The sequence below is a fragment of the Myxocyprinus asiaticus genome, chromosome 12 (assembly GCF_019703515.2).
Source record: "Myxocyprinus asiaticus isolate MX2 ecotype Aquarium Trade chromosome 12, UBuf_Myxa_2, whole genome shotgun sequence".
Lineage (NCBI taxonomy): Eukaryota > Metazoa > Chordata > Actinopteri > Cypriniformes > Catostomidae > Myxocyprinus > Myxocyprinus asiaticus.
The window spans coordinates 37,074,381-37,087,998 of NC_059355.1; the positions used below are offsets into that span (position 1 = coordinate 37,074,381).

Consider the following 13,618-nt stretch of genomic DNA (forward strand, 5'->3'; position numbering starts at 1 on the left):
CGATCAGCGCAGAGTACGCCCCTGGGCGCTTCGACAGCCTCCAAAAGTGTATATGTTCTGAGAAATAAGAGTATATTTTCCTCTAAATGAGCACGCATTGACGGACAGCTTCTTTTTAAAGATGCCTTCCGTCTTTGTGTAATTCCTGGGTGCAGTCGATATCTCTCCACCTCCGATGGCCACGATTGCTGCCTCACGTGCCTGGGCTGTAATCACATTGAGGCAGCATTCGCAGATGGTTCATGTTCGCATTGCGAGAACATGACCATGGCAACGTTGTGGTCGCGGCTTTCCTTCTTCCAGGGGAAAGCCACTCCAGCCGCCCCCCGCACTGGGCCTTCTACCTATGGGTATGAGGCCGGCTCGGTTGACGCTGGAGGCGATTTGGGGGCTCCAATAGGTACGGCTCTGCCGGGTAATCCCCCGTGGACCGCCCATTCCCCAGCACGCTCGTTTGCACCGGTCCAGTTCTGGGATGAGACAGGCAGCTCGCCTCAGTGCCAGCCTAATGTCTCTTTCGGAGCTCACAAGATGGATGAGGTTTTGATAGCAGCATCGGAGAGCGAGTTGGAACCCTCCACCCATCCCTGAGCCCTCACGGCTTGACGATTGGTTTCTGGGTTCGGGGTGCTGCTCACGGCCACGCCCGCCTTTTTCTGTCCAAACCCGACTTCCCAGTTCGTCCGCTCTCACAACACTCGATGGCGGCACGGCCGAGAGATATACGGAGATTCCTCAGGAGGACAAGGCGGTTGCGGTGCACCTGTGCCCGCAAAATTCTGCCACCTGGCAGAATCATCTGGCACTCCCCTCCAGGGCCTGTAGGACTACGTCGTCTCTGGTGACCAAAGCCTACAGTGCTGCTAGACAGGCCGCCACCGCCCTGCATGCCATGGCCCTCCTGCAAGTACACCAGGCCAAGGCACTGAAAGAGCTGCACGAGGGTAGTCCTGATCCCGATGTGATGAAGGAGCTGCGCTTGGCGACCAACCTCGCCCTCCGGGCGACGAAGGTCACGGCGCGAGCACTCAGGCAGGAGTACCACCTATGGCTTAATCTGGTCGAGATGAGGGACGCCGACAAGGTTCGTTTCCTGAACGCGCCCATCTCCCAGATCGGCCTATTTGGCGACACCGTCGAGGACTTTGCCCAGCACATCTTGCCCCGGCGTGGCTCAAGATCCCGTACCCCGTCTGCTCGCCGAGGGCGTCCCCCTGCAGCAGCGAAAGCCCAGGTGGCTCCGCCTCAGCCCGAACCAAGTTCTCGGCCCCGCCGTAGAGCCCCCCCGCAGGAAGCTGACGCCCCCGCCTAATGGTCCGGCGCTAAGACCCAGAAGAAGGCTCCTAAGTGCCCCTGATATGGACGACCCGACTAGGAAGACGTCCGCCGGGAACCCTGGAGTTGGTGTCCAGATCACTCCGTCCCCCGGTGGAGGGCCGGGAGGAGAATCTTTTGTTCCCTTTTGTTTTGTGTTCGCCGCACCCCGGACGGGCTGCGGTACCCACATTGTCAAAAAAAAGAGTGGTTTCCTCTCTCCTTGGGTCACACAGCCGGCATTCATGGCCGCTGTTATCACGGCGACCAGACACCGAGCATTTGTGGCCAGGGTGCCACGAACGCGGGCCCCCCACCTTCACGTGCCCGGCCACACAACAGTCACACCCCCAGCCAGCCGGTTATGACGAGTTACGAGGACAGCCAAAAAGGCCCTCCTCCTCTGTCACCGACCCGCTCTATGCCGGGCGCATGGAGCAAGGTAAGTGCTTTGAGGTTCCCCTCAACATGGCCATGACCACGGGATGAAGCGAGGCTCCTCGACGTGGCGTCTCCTGCTCCCCCCCGGCGGGAGGACCCGCCTCCAGGTATGTCAGATGTGATTGTCCCCTTAGTGCCCCTCGTCCGGAGTTTGGACGCGTGGCTAGCGCTCTCTAACCCATTGTGGTGGTTGGCCAGGACCATCCGATTTGGCTACGTGATTCAGTTCGCCTGGTGTCCACTTCACCTTGGTGAAGGGCGAGAACGCCACCGCCCTGTGCGCGGAGATCGCAGTCCTTCGACAAAAGGATGCTGTAGAACAGCTTCACAACAGGCGGGAAGGAGAACACAGGGAAGCAAGTTTTTCCTGGCTCAGGTAGGACTTTTAATAGGCCACTTCAGTGTTTTACAACTTCACAAACTCATCAGCTTCACAGGCACGTAGGCATTTAACACATCAGCTTCATAAACATGTAGTCACTTAAACACATCAGCTTCATAAACATAACAGGTTAAACGTAACAGCTTCAGCTTCAGGAGCACCGTGGCCTTCTTTGTGCCAGACTCTCTCACCCTCTCTGCTGGTGGTGTGGCTGCTTATATGCCGCTCTCCCCATGCTCACTGGAATTAGAGACAGGTGTTACACATAATCTCGCCCTTACCGCTTTCTCTCTCTCCGGACGGACGCTCGACCACGCCCCTGCTGCCACAGACGCGATAGAGCCTGTCCCTCCAGCCGAGATGAGGAAAGGGTTTTACAACCCTTACTTCATCATGCCAAAGAAAGGCGGTGGGTTGCGACCAATCTTGGACCTGCGAGTGCTGAACCGGGCCTTGCACAGACTCCCGTTCAAAATGCTGATGCAGAAACGCATTTTAGCGTGCGTCCAGCATCAAGCATCAAAGACCCATTGGTTTGTGGCGATAGACCTGAAGGACGCGTACTTCCACGTTTCGATTCTACCATGACACAGACCCTTCCTACGGTTTGCTTTTGAGGGCCGGACGTATCAGTACAAGTACAAGTACAGTACAAGTTTCCTTCCTGCAGGAGAGGCTGGAGGGGTGGCTGTTCCCATCCACCTTGAAGGTGTATGTGGCCGCCATAGCGGCACACCACGACACAGTGGAGGGTAAGTCCATAGGGAAGCACGACCTGATCATCAGGTTCCTGAGAGAATCCTCCTAGGCTGTGCCTATTCCCCTCATGGGATCTCTCCGTGGTCCTTCTGGGCCTTCGGAGAGCCCCGTTTGAGCCTTTAGAGTCAAGCTGAAAGCCCTCTCCTTGAAGATGGCCCTCCTGACCGCGCTCACCTCCATCAAGAGGGTTGTGGACCTGCAGGTGTTCTCTGTCAGCGACACCTGCCTGGAATTCGGTCCAGAGGACTCGGCTGGGCTATGTGCCCAAGGTTCCCACGACCCCTTTTAGGGATCAGGTGGTGAGCCTGCAAGCACTGCCCTGGGAGGAGGTAGACCCAGCCTTATTGTTGCTGTGTCCGGTGCATGCTTTGCACACCTACTTGGATCGCACGCAGAGCTTTAGACGCTCTGAGCAGCTCTTTGTCTGATTTGGCGGACAGTGGAAAGGGAACGCTGTCTCCAAATAGAGGCTTTCCCACTGGATCGTGGATGCCATCGTGCTGGCATACCAGGCCCTGGCCATGCCTGCCCCTTTGGGAATACGAGCACACTCTACGAGGAGTGTGGCATCCTCATGGGCACTGGCCAATGGCACCTCTCTAGCAGACATCTGCAGGGCAGCGGGTTGGACAACACCCAATACCTTCGGGTTGAGCCGGTTTTGTCCCGTGTATTGTCGGGTACGAACAGGTAAGTGTGCGGGACAGCTGGCCGGGTGTATCGTTTGTGTACAGCGCCTTTCCCCTCCGTGAGGCGAAGACTTGCGCTCTTTTCTCCCATGCGAGTTCACGAGTCCGTGAACCCTGGATGTCTTTCCTCCCTAGCCCTGTTGCTGGTGAATTCAGTGGAGGAATTCCTAGCCAGACCCAGTATGTGTGCTAGCGTGCCCTGTACTGGGGTAGGTGCTCCACAGGGGCCGGTTACCTCCGGTAGCCCCCTGTGATGTATTTTCCGCAGTATGGTCTCCCTATCGGTCGACCCGTGTCTCCCTTGGGCAGAGCCCTCTCTGCCTCTGGTCACTGTGTTTGTAGAGCTCCTCTCCTTCGGGCAGGACCTACCACCGCGCCTCTTCCGTGTGCGGCTGGTGAGTCCACACAACGTATTTGCCACATGTTAACCTCCCCTTCGGGCAGGATGTGGTCTCCGCGGTGTCTTTTCCCCCTGAAAGAATAGGAAGGGAAAAGAACTCCTTCCTCGTCGCAAATAATAGCGTTAGATGGCCCCAGCCGAATCTAAATACTCTGTGGAGAGAAAAAACATAGAGAGAAAAGGCCGCGGCTGGTGTGGCCTGCTCCCATACTAGTCACGTATCTCCCCCCCCAGGGATGTGTGGAACTACATGGTGTCTTTTGGGGCGTTGGGGGAGGCTAGGTGCAGACCGGTGCACCTGCTATTACACACGCAGCAGCTTGCTTGCACCTGCATCGGCAGTCTACATAACACAGTTCAGCAAGTTGTGTATAGGGACATCGACACAACGTAGAGTAAGTGACAGATAGGGAATGTCTTGGTTACTGTCGTAACCTCCGTTCCCTGATGGAGGGAACAAGATATGTCCCTCTTGCCACAATGCTGTACTACCTGCTGAAATGTCCGGGACCCTGTCTCGGCTCCTCAGCACAAAACCTGAATGAGTGGTTGCGAGCCAGCTCCTTTTATACCCGTATGTCCGGGGAAGTGGCATGCAAATTCCACTTGCCAATTCTCATTGGCTTTTTCTCAAAGATCAGAGGTGTTTGGGGCTCCCAAGAGCAACCCCTAGTGTCACTACATCAACACAACGTCTCATTCCCTCCATCAAGGAACGGAGGTTACGACAGTAACCAAGACGTTTTCCTCATTACAAATTTTTACTCAATGAAATGAACAGTAATTTTGAAATATATGTATAAAATCGATCACTCACATGAGATGAAGACTCCATTTTAGTAACCTTATAAAAGTTGTTTTATTCTGCATGGACAAGGTCTGTCTGTTTTTCTTTCTGTCTGTCTGTCTATCTATCTGTCTGTCTTTTTCTTTCTTTTTGGAGGAGGTTTGGCACAGGGATTAACAGTGGAAATTGAAAATGTCACTTCATGCAAAAATGTTGCAGACCCCTGCTGTCCCTGCTAAAAGACCAGCTAAAACCAGCCTAAGCTGGTTGGCTAGTTTTAGCTGGTCACCCAGCCTAGCCAGGCTGGTCAGTTAGCTGGTTTCAGAGGGGGTTTTAACACTTTTTTTAGCTGGTCAAGCTGGGAGACCAGCTAGCATCCCAGCTTAAACTAGCTTGGCCAGGCTGACAAGCTAAAAAATTGTTCAAAACCCCTTTAAAACCAGCCTGACCAGCTATTGTATGACCAGACTGGGTGACCAGCTAAAACCAGCCAGCCAGTTTATGCTGGTTTTAGCTGCTCTTTTCAGCAGGGCATCATTTAATGATTATTTCAATGGCTTTGCAATGTAAACATCATGAAGTATGTACATACAATAATATGGTACCATAGCACCATACATGTTTTTATAAACATAAAACGCAACACTCAACTTTATATAATATGTAACGGGGGTCCCAGCTCTGTCTCTCTACCCACAAAGGGGTCCTTGGCCTGAAAATGGTTGAAGACCTGTGCTGTAATGTACACCTTTGTATGAAATCTTCAGTTCTTTGGCAATTTCAAGCATTGTATAGCCTTCATTCCTCAAAACAATGATTGACCAATGAGTTTCTAGAGAAAGCTGTTTCTTTTTTGCCATTTTTGACCTAATATTGACCTTAAGACATGCCAGTCTATAACATACTGTGGCAACTCAAAAACAAACACAAAGACAATGTAAAGCTTCATTTAACGAACCAAATAGCTTTCAACTGTGTTTGATATAATGGCAAGTGATTTTCTAGGACCAAATTTGCAATTTAGCATGATTACTCAAGGATAAGGTGTTGGAGTGATGGCTGATGGAAATGTTTAGATTTGAACAAAAATGACTTTTTTCAAATAGTGATGTTGCTGTTTTTTTACATCAGTAATGTCCTGATTATACTTTGTGATCAGTTGAATGCCACTTTGGTGAATTAAAGTACCAATTTCCTTCTGAAACAACAAAATCTGTACATTATTCCAAACTTTTGGCTGCCAGTGTGTGTGTATAGATATATATATATATATATATATATATATATATATATATATATATATATATATATATATATAAAAGCATTATTCTCTGTCTTGTTCTCTTGTTTTAAAACTCATTATTTATATGATAAATGTAAAATAAGCACACAAAATAAGTTCATTTCAGGGAAATGGCTCTAGTCCTTTACTGCTATTCAGTACTCATATCGCTTATAAATCTGTCTAATTTTTACTGTAAGTTTTGATACAACTTTTTAACATATAATCTTGTTTTCTTGGATTTAAACCTTATTTATCTTTTCTCTCCTTTACCTTTTTGTCCCTCTAGAGACTATGATCTCTCATACCTGTCCCTGCGCACATGTATCGGTCTGTGGACAGCCTTCCTGTGTCTGATTCTTGTTGCGACTGACGCCAGCTCATTGGTCTGTTACATTACACGTTTCACAGAGGAAGCTTTCGCTGCGCTCATCTGCCTCATCTTTATTTATGAGGCCCTAGAGAAGCTTTTCCACCTTAGAGAACTGTACCCCATCAACAGACATGGAGATCTGGACAAACTCACACTGGCTTAGTGAGTATACAAATGAGCTTTGTTCCAAACCCTAGTGAGCTGCCTACATAGGTATCATTTTAAGGCATCATAATAACACACTAAGGTCACATTCTATTGGAATCAACTGTAAATGTTAAACAAGTCTCTCTGTGTAGAGTATATGAAATCAGTCACGTAAGTATGAAGATAAATGAATGCCTTCAAGATTTGCATGTGTACAGTAAGATTTTTAAAAGTGTAAATTAAGTTACAAGCATCCTAGAAAGATTTGCATGCGCAGAGTAATATTTGTGAAAACATAAATCAGATTGCAAGAGCAAAAAGACGCAAACACGCAGAATGTTTTGCAAAGGTGTAAATCAAGTTGCAAGCATAAGAAACAAAGATTTGCAATATGTTAATGCTTTACATGAGTGTAATTCATGTGTTGTGAATATGTAACTGTTTTTTCGGCTAAATATGGCCAAAAACATTGCAAACCTGCAATCAGCGATATGCAATCAAAGAAAGGGTGTCATGAACAGCAAAATGGATTCACCGCAAATCAAGTTGCAAGTGTAAGGAACAAGATTTGCAGTATTTTAATATACACTTTTTCTTATGCTTGCATCTTGATTTAAACCTTTACAAAATGTTATGTGCGCATGCATTTTTTATTTTTTTACTTTTGCAAATTGATTTACATTTCACAAATCTTTCTCTGCGCATGCAGATCTTTTAGGCACTAATTTACCTTCATACATATGAGGTTCCATGATGGTTAGGTCTCTGCCTAAAAAGTACAATAACTGCCTACATAGAAAGTAGATAGCAAGGCAGCTCTCATAAAAGTTTTTGAAATAAAGACACACACACATCCACATTCCCTACACATAATCACGTTGAAAGTGAAGAATTAAGATCGTGGGAGATGTTAGTTCTTTGGAGCATAATGGATCATAATAATAATAAAAAAATGATCCCCGGATTCATGCCTTTTTTTAATGCTGTCAAAATCTACAGTACATAAAATAAAAACATTTAAGAAGCATTCCATGAATGTTAAAAACATTTTCAGTTTCTAGTGAAAATGTCTAGTGGAATTTTATGTCAACCCAAAACAGTGTGCAATGCCATTTATCAAAGGCAACAAAAGTCAAATGTAAATGTCATGGGAAATACACAAGTCAATTTTTCTGCTCACATTGTAACCACTGGGGACTGGACAGACCCGTCCATGGCCACGGGGAACTGGACAGGCTCGTCGATGGGAGGAGGACCCAGGTGGGGGGTGGGATCCGGCAGACAGGGAGGAGGCTTGAGGACCAGGATGAGGTCAGGCAGGGCGATGACCACTGCACAGAGGTGAGGCATGTAGGCGACCTCTGGAGAAGAGTCAGACAGGGTGATGGCAGCGCTGGACAGAGGTCAGGCAGACCCGGGACAGCAGCCGCAGTTGAAGGGTCAGATTTGGCGGTGGCAGCTGCTGGCAAAGGGGCAGATTTGGTGGCTTCCACTGGGGGCTGGACAGGCTCGTGGACGGCCACAGGAACTGGACAGACTTACTTGACAACAGCCAGCCTGGCCGCCACCATCAGTGAGCAGCTGGCTCGACAACGGGGACTGCAGCTGAACTGATCCTCCTTCTCCTCCACCGCTTGCAATTTATAGGAGATCTGGGGGTGTGACTGGATGGGGGTTGGGGGGAGACAATAGATTGGTCGATCTTGGGAGGCTGCACATAGTAAGGTGTAATCCAATACACCCTGTGGGACAGGTAACTCATGAACCAACCCCAAGTCCAAACACTATGACAGGGAAACTTCCACATCAAACTGGCACGGGACAGAAAACACAATGAGGTTAAATAGGGAAGGAAATGAGGAGGGTAATGAGGGAAGGCAGGTGCAAATTAACTAATAACAAGGTAACAATGGGGGGATCATTCACGACTGAACTGACACAAGTGCACATGACAATGAGAAAACACAAAGCCAAGTGCACTCGTACAACAAATGACAAGACACAAGAACACATGGCAATGAAAACCAAACAAAGACGTGTTCATACAACATGACACAAAACATGTCAGAATTCAGCCACAAAAAAGTATATATATAAAAAAAAAAAAAAAACAGAGGTGGCTGAACCCTGACAGAAACATGTCACCAAAGACTTTTTAAAATACATGATTTGGATTTTGCCTGGATTTGTTTTAGTCATTTATACAAATTCATTGTTTGTGAACTCGTTCTAACCAGAAACTTTGTTGTGTGCCATCAGCTGTAGGTGTGCAGAGCCTGACAATCCCAGTAATAAAACACTAGAGCTGTGGAGTCACAGAAACATCACAGCCTCTGCAGTGTCGTGGAGCAACCTCACTGTAACGGTACCTCACACACTCCCTCATGCAAACAAATCACAGCAAAGCAGATTTTACAGTACAGTAACAAAACTGTAAACTGAAACATTCTTAATTGACCTTACCTTAAAGGTGCACTAAGTCATTTTTGCTCATGTTTAACTGGCCAATATGAGGCTTTCGACTCTATTTTAACATTTATCAGTGTGGATGCCTCATCAACACACAAAGGTTTTTCTGGTTACCAATACCAATATACCCTATTCTCAGATGTTTGGTTCATTTATTCCACAACCAAAAGCTTCTGATAATAGGGGGTTACAAGAATGATGTTAGTAGCATAGAGCTATTCAGGTTATCCACCTAAAACCTGAGAGACAATAAACATTTGATTGCCATGGCTTTCTTCTGGAATTTCCAATGGATTTTTTAATGGCAGTTCTGGATTTGTCAGGTCTGTGATTAAAACGTTTTTAAGAGACTTTCACGTTTTGTTTTATAAAAACATAAATTAGACACAGAGTCAATCAGTACATCAAAAGTACATTTTGAAGCTGATGTGTTTTAAAAATCGAATGTTGCTAGCAAGTTGCCAAAAAAGGACTACAACTACCACAAGCATGTAAATGTATGTGCTTGATGAAACAGACAACTATTGTAGTCCTTTTTAAGCAACTTGTTAGCACCATATAAAAAATAAAAAAAACACACAATGGCTTCAAAAATCATGTTTGAGATATGGATTTGTGTGATTTTTGTTCAGGAAAAAAAACATGAAAAGTCTCTTCAAGCACTTTTAACCACAGAACTTATTTTACTCATAAATGCAAAACTCCCATTACAAAAACGCATAGACCTTATTCACAGTAGTGGCATATTTGATTTTTGACATTAATTAAAATATGGCTGTGAGTAAAAAAGCTGTATAAAGCTGTTTAAAGCTCATAGATCACATCTAATATCCACTGCTCATGATTACTGGAGTTTTTTTTTGTCTACTGAAATTTCATGGAAAGAGTTTTTTTTTAATTTTTTGTTAATGTTTAGTCAGTGGATCGATTCAAAACACTTTAAACAACAGTACAACCCATTGAAGGTACTGTAAGTCCCTCACAGTCATTGTCATTCCAGTCAAAAAGTAAAGATGATGCTATCGTGAATAAGGTCCATAAGAAGTTCTTCAGGTAACCCATGGCAAATTAGCCTATGTTAGAAATGTTAATTAGTAATGTACACCATTTTAATTATTAGTCTAAAATATATGGAGCCAGAATGATCTCAAAAATAATATATATACAGAATACAATTCATAAATGCACAGCACAATCCACATTCTCAAAATCCGATACATAAATTCAAAATACAATTCATAAATACACAAGTGAGAGCACAGATATTTCCCCGATTACCCACACAAATACATCTCACTTTAATAAATTCAAAATGTTTTCACAAATATGTATCTATCAAGTTCTTAAATTAATTTGCATCACAAATGGGTGAATGTTGTTACATTTATTCATGGATTATTGAATCTGCATTTGCAAATCGTCACGTGTGTGGATCACTTTGGATTTGTGCGTGGCTATTTTTGAGACCTTCCTTCCAGGTTGCGATTCACAAATACGTTTTTTTGGGAGAAGTCCTCTTTAGCCAGTCACATTGAGCTTTTAATCCACCAATCATAACACGCCATACTGATCTGACTCGAGAAGCATAACGTTATTTTGTTTTGCGCAATGTGACTGCATTAGTGCACAGAGGGACATTTTCAGCATTTCAGCATTGCAGCAGACCACACTCTACGAGTAAGTAAAGCAGACTTTCTACTCTGTCTCATGGCATTTTAGTTTGTTTTTGATAATGAAGTGTGGCATTTGCAGATCTGCAAAGCTAATGCAAATGACCAGTAGTCACACTTTCTGAAGAAAAGCTAGCTGTCTTAAAATTTAAAAGATATTTTAATTCTAGTGTTTGTAGGAAGGTTGTAGTAATCATAGGTACCACAAGAGTGGAGAAAACTGTGAATAATTCCTCTTTGTCATGGTTTAATAAATGTAACAATTTCATTGGTTTCATTAAAACAACCTATGTTTTATTTCTGAAAAAGTAGTTTTGCTATCACATTATATGGATTGAATTTACATTATTTTAGCCAGAAAACCATAGGTACCACATTTAGAATTACTAGTAATTGAAAGGAAAATGGTAAAATTTTAGCTTTAATTATAATCATAATTATTCAGTGATCTGAGTGTATGTAAAGTCAACGACTACTTGATTTCTATATTTTTCTTTATTCAATAACAAAATTTGAATACATTTATGCATGTAGAAGGTTTGTTTTGTTTTTTACAACCCCTATAGCTTGTCATCCTGAGACAACATCAGCACAGTTATTTGTTTAAAGCTCTGATATTTTCAATAAGGTCTGAATGTATTTTTTTTTTCTTAATTCCTTAGGAATTTAAGTGTTGCATCCTCCAGCGACTCTGGTTACATTCTCCACCATTGTATGGTACATGTCTCAAAGACAGGCTCTGGACACTGGAATACCTGCATTTAGGTGTGTGTGACAGTGGATGTGGAGAGGGGCATCCAAGATTTAAAACTTGGGCTGCCTCTGAAATGTGTTGCCAAACTACTGGGAGTCTCTTGAGCAACATTGTTTAGGAGGTTGGCTGACAACAATATGTCAGTAAGAGCATTGTATTGCACCTGTACTGATGATGAGCTGGCGACAGATGTGAAGAACTCTATACCAGATGCTGGATAACGGATGGTCCAAGGGGCTCTCCTGACACCAACCACAAACTAATCAGGTATGTCTGCATGCCGTTTTTTATATCACATTTGTAATGTGTATTCACATTGGGTGAATGATTATAAAGTACTTTCAGAGTGCAGTTGGTAAAAATAAAAAATCTCTCATTTTCAGGTACAACAAATACACACTACTGCTATTTACACTGGCTTTCTGACTCAACACCCTGAGATGCGATGAACTCATCAGTGTGTTCTCAGGGATAATGTGTGTCATGTTTGTGAGCAATTTATTTCTTGGCACTTTCAGTGTTTCAAGGGATGTCATGTTTTATTAGGTACAACATTATAATCTTTGGGGGAATAGATAGTTATTTGTGAAGGGTAAGATTTTTCTTATTTGTGCTATTTGCACTATCTGTCTTTAAAGTATTCTCTTTCATGAATTTACATCCACACCTGTTAATATTTATTCTACAGATAATGTACCTAAAGGTAGCAAACAACAGTCGCTCTGACACCCATTTGGAGTGAGGCTGTGAGTGAACATGGGTTTCCAATGAGAAAACAGTATGTATTAAAATAGAAACTTATATATTTGCCAACCTTTACTGTTGTCACACAGTACTGCTGTTATCTCTGCTTAACCTGATAGTCCATAATCAATTGTGTGTAACTGTAATGCATCATAATGTTTGATGCTTTGTTTGTAGACTGAGAGGTTGTCATGGAGGTGAAAATGTAAGAAGTAGCACAACTAAAGTTTTAAGTTCGTGGAACTGACAACAACAGCTTCATTAGTAAAAGTGTTCATAATCAGAGGTTATGTTGGTGTGCCGACAACTTAAGTTGTGTTTTTGTTTGTCCTTTCATTGTCATAAGTGGTGGTGAAAATGTAGAAGAAGCACAGCTAATGTTTTCAGTTCATAGAATGAGCTTTACTATGGAAATAAGGATATGGATAAGAAGATATCCTTATTTCCATAGTAAAGCTCTGACATTCTTAGGGCTGCCCCCTAATAGTCGACTAAATGTTAGTCGATGAGAAAAGTCTTGGTCGACCAAGTTTTGATTGGTTGGTTGGTCACAATCAAACTAACGAACTGGTATTACCACTGGTTGGACGCTAGGTGTTACTACGGGATAATTCTCGTTAAGCAGGGTTAGACCTACTATCTCATAATGTCCAATTACATCGGCAACCCCTGGGCTGAGAGATCAGTGAATATTTGTGCTTTAGTGATTTTGCATTGAAAATTAAATTCATTTATTTAAAAAACAAAAAACTTAAATCAAATACATTTCTAAATTCAAAAATTACTCCAAACAAAATGAAAGAGCAATTAAAATAATGAAGTGATCAAAAAAATTTATATATATATATATATATATATATATATATATATATATATATATATATATATATATATATATATATAAGTAACCACCTTTCCATTTACCGTTAGGCAAGAATCCGTCTAAACATGCAGGTGGAAAATTACTTACACAAATGAAGACATAAAAAGAATTATGAATGTAAAAATAATAATGATGATAATAATCACTGAAATATAAATCATGGTTCGAGGTGAACGTGTTTTTGTATTATTTTATGTTTTAATATATACAGATATACAGGCTGTAGAGTTGTGTTCACAGTGAACTGCTCTGTGGAAATAAAGTGAACTGAACTCAAAGCACCTCCTGAGCTGAGATGTCTGAGGTTATTTGCAGCACTCATAGACGATACTGTTCTTGCAAAAAATTTTTTAATAATAATTCAGAAGACAGAAATAAAGAAAGAGTGAGAACCTTTTACATGCGTGTGTTCCACGAGATTGAATGCCTCCATATCAGCGTGTCTTACATGCGCATAGACGGCTTTCCTGTCATCTGTTCTAAATAATATTATAAAGTGTGTTTCTTCAAGCACATGTCTGTGT

The 13,618-nt window shown here is 43.5% G+C and overlaps 1 protein-coding gene across 1 annotated transcript in view; it reads left to right on the top strand.

Moving 5' to 3' along the window:
• LOC127449293 (electroneutral sodium bicarbonate exchanger 1-like) overlaps positions 1-13,618 on the top strand; it is a 66,041-nt gene that overhangs the window by 28,282 nt on the left and 24,141 nt on the right. The window contains exons 14-15 of the mRNA XM_051712633.1: positions 6,344-6,589; positions 8,834-8,939. Coding sequence (XP_051568593.1) covers positions 6,344-6,589; positions 8,834-8,939 — 352 coding nt within the window. The remainder of the gene's footprint in view (positions 1-6,343; positions 6,590-8,833; positions 8,940-13,618) is intronic.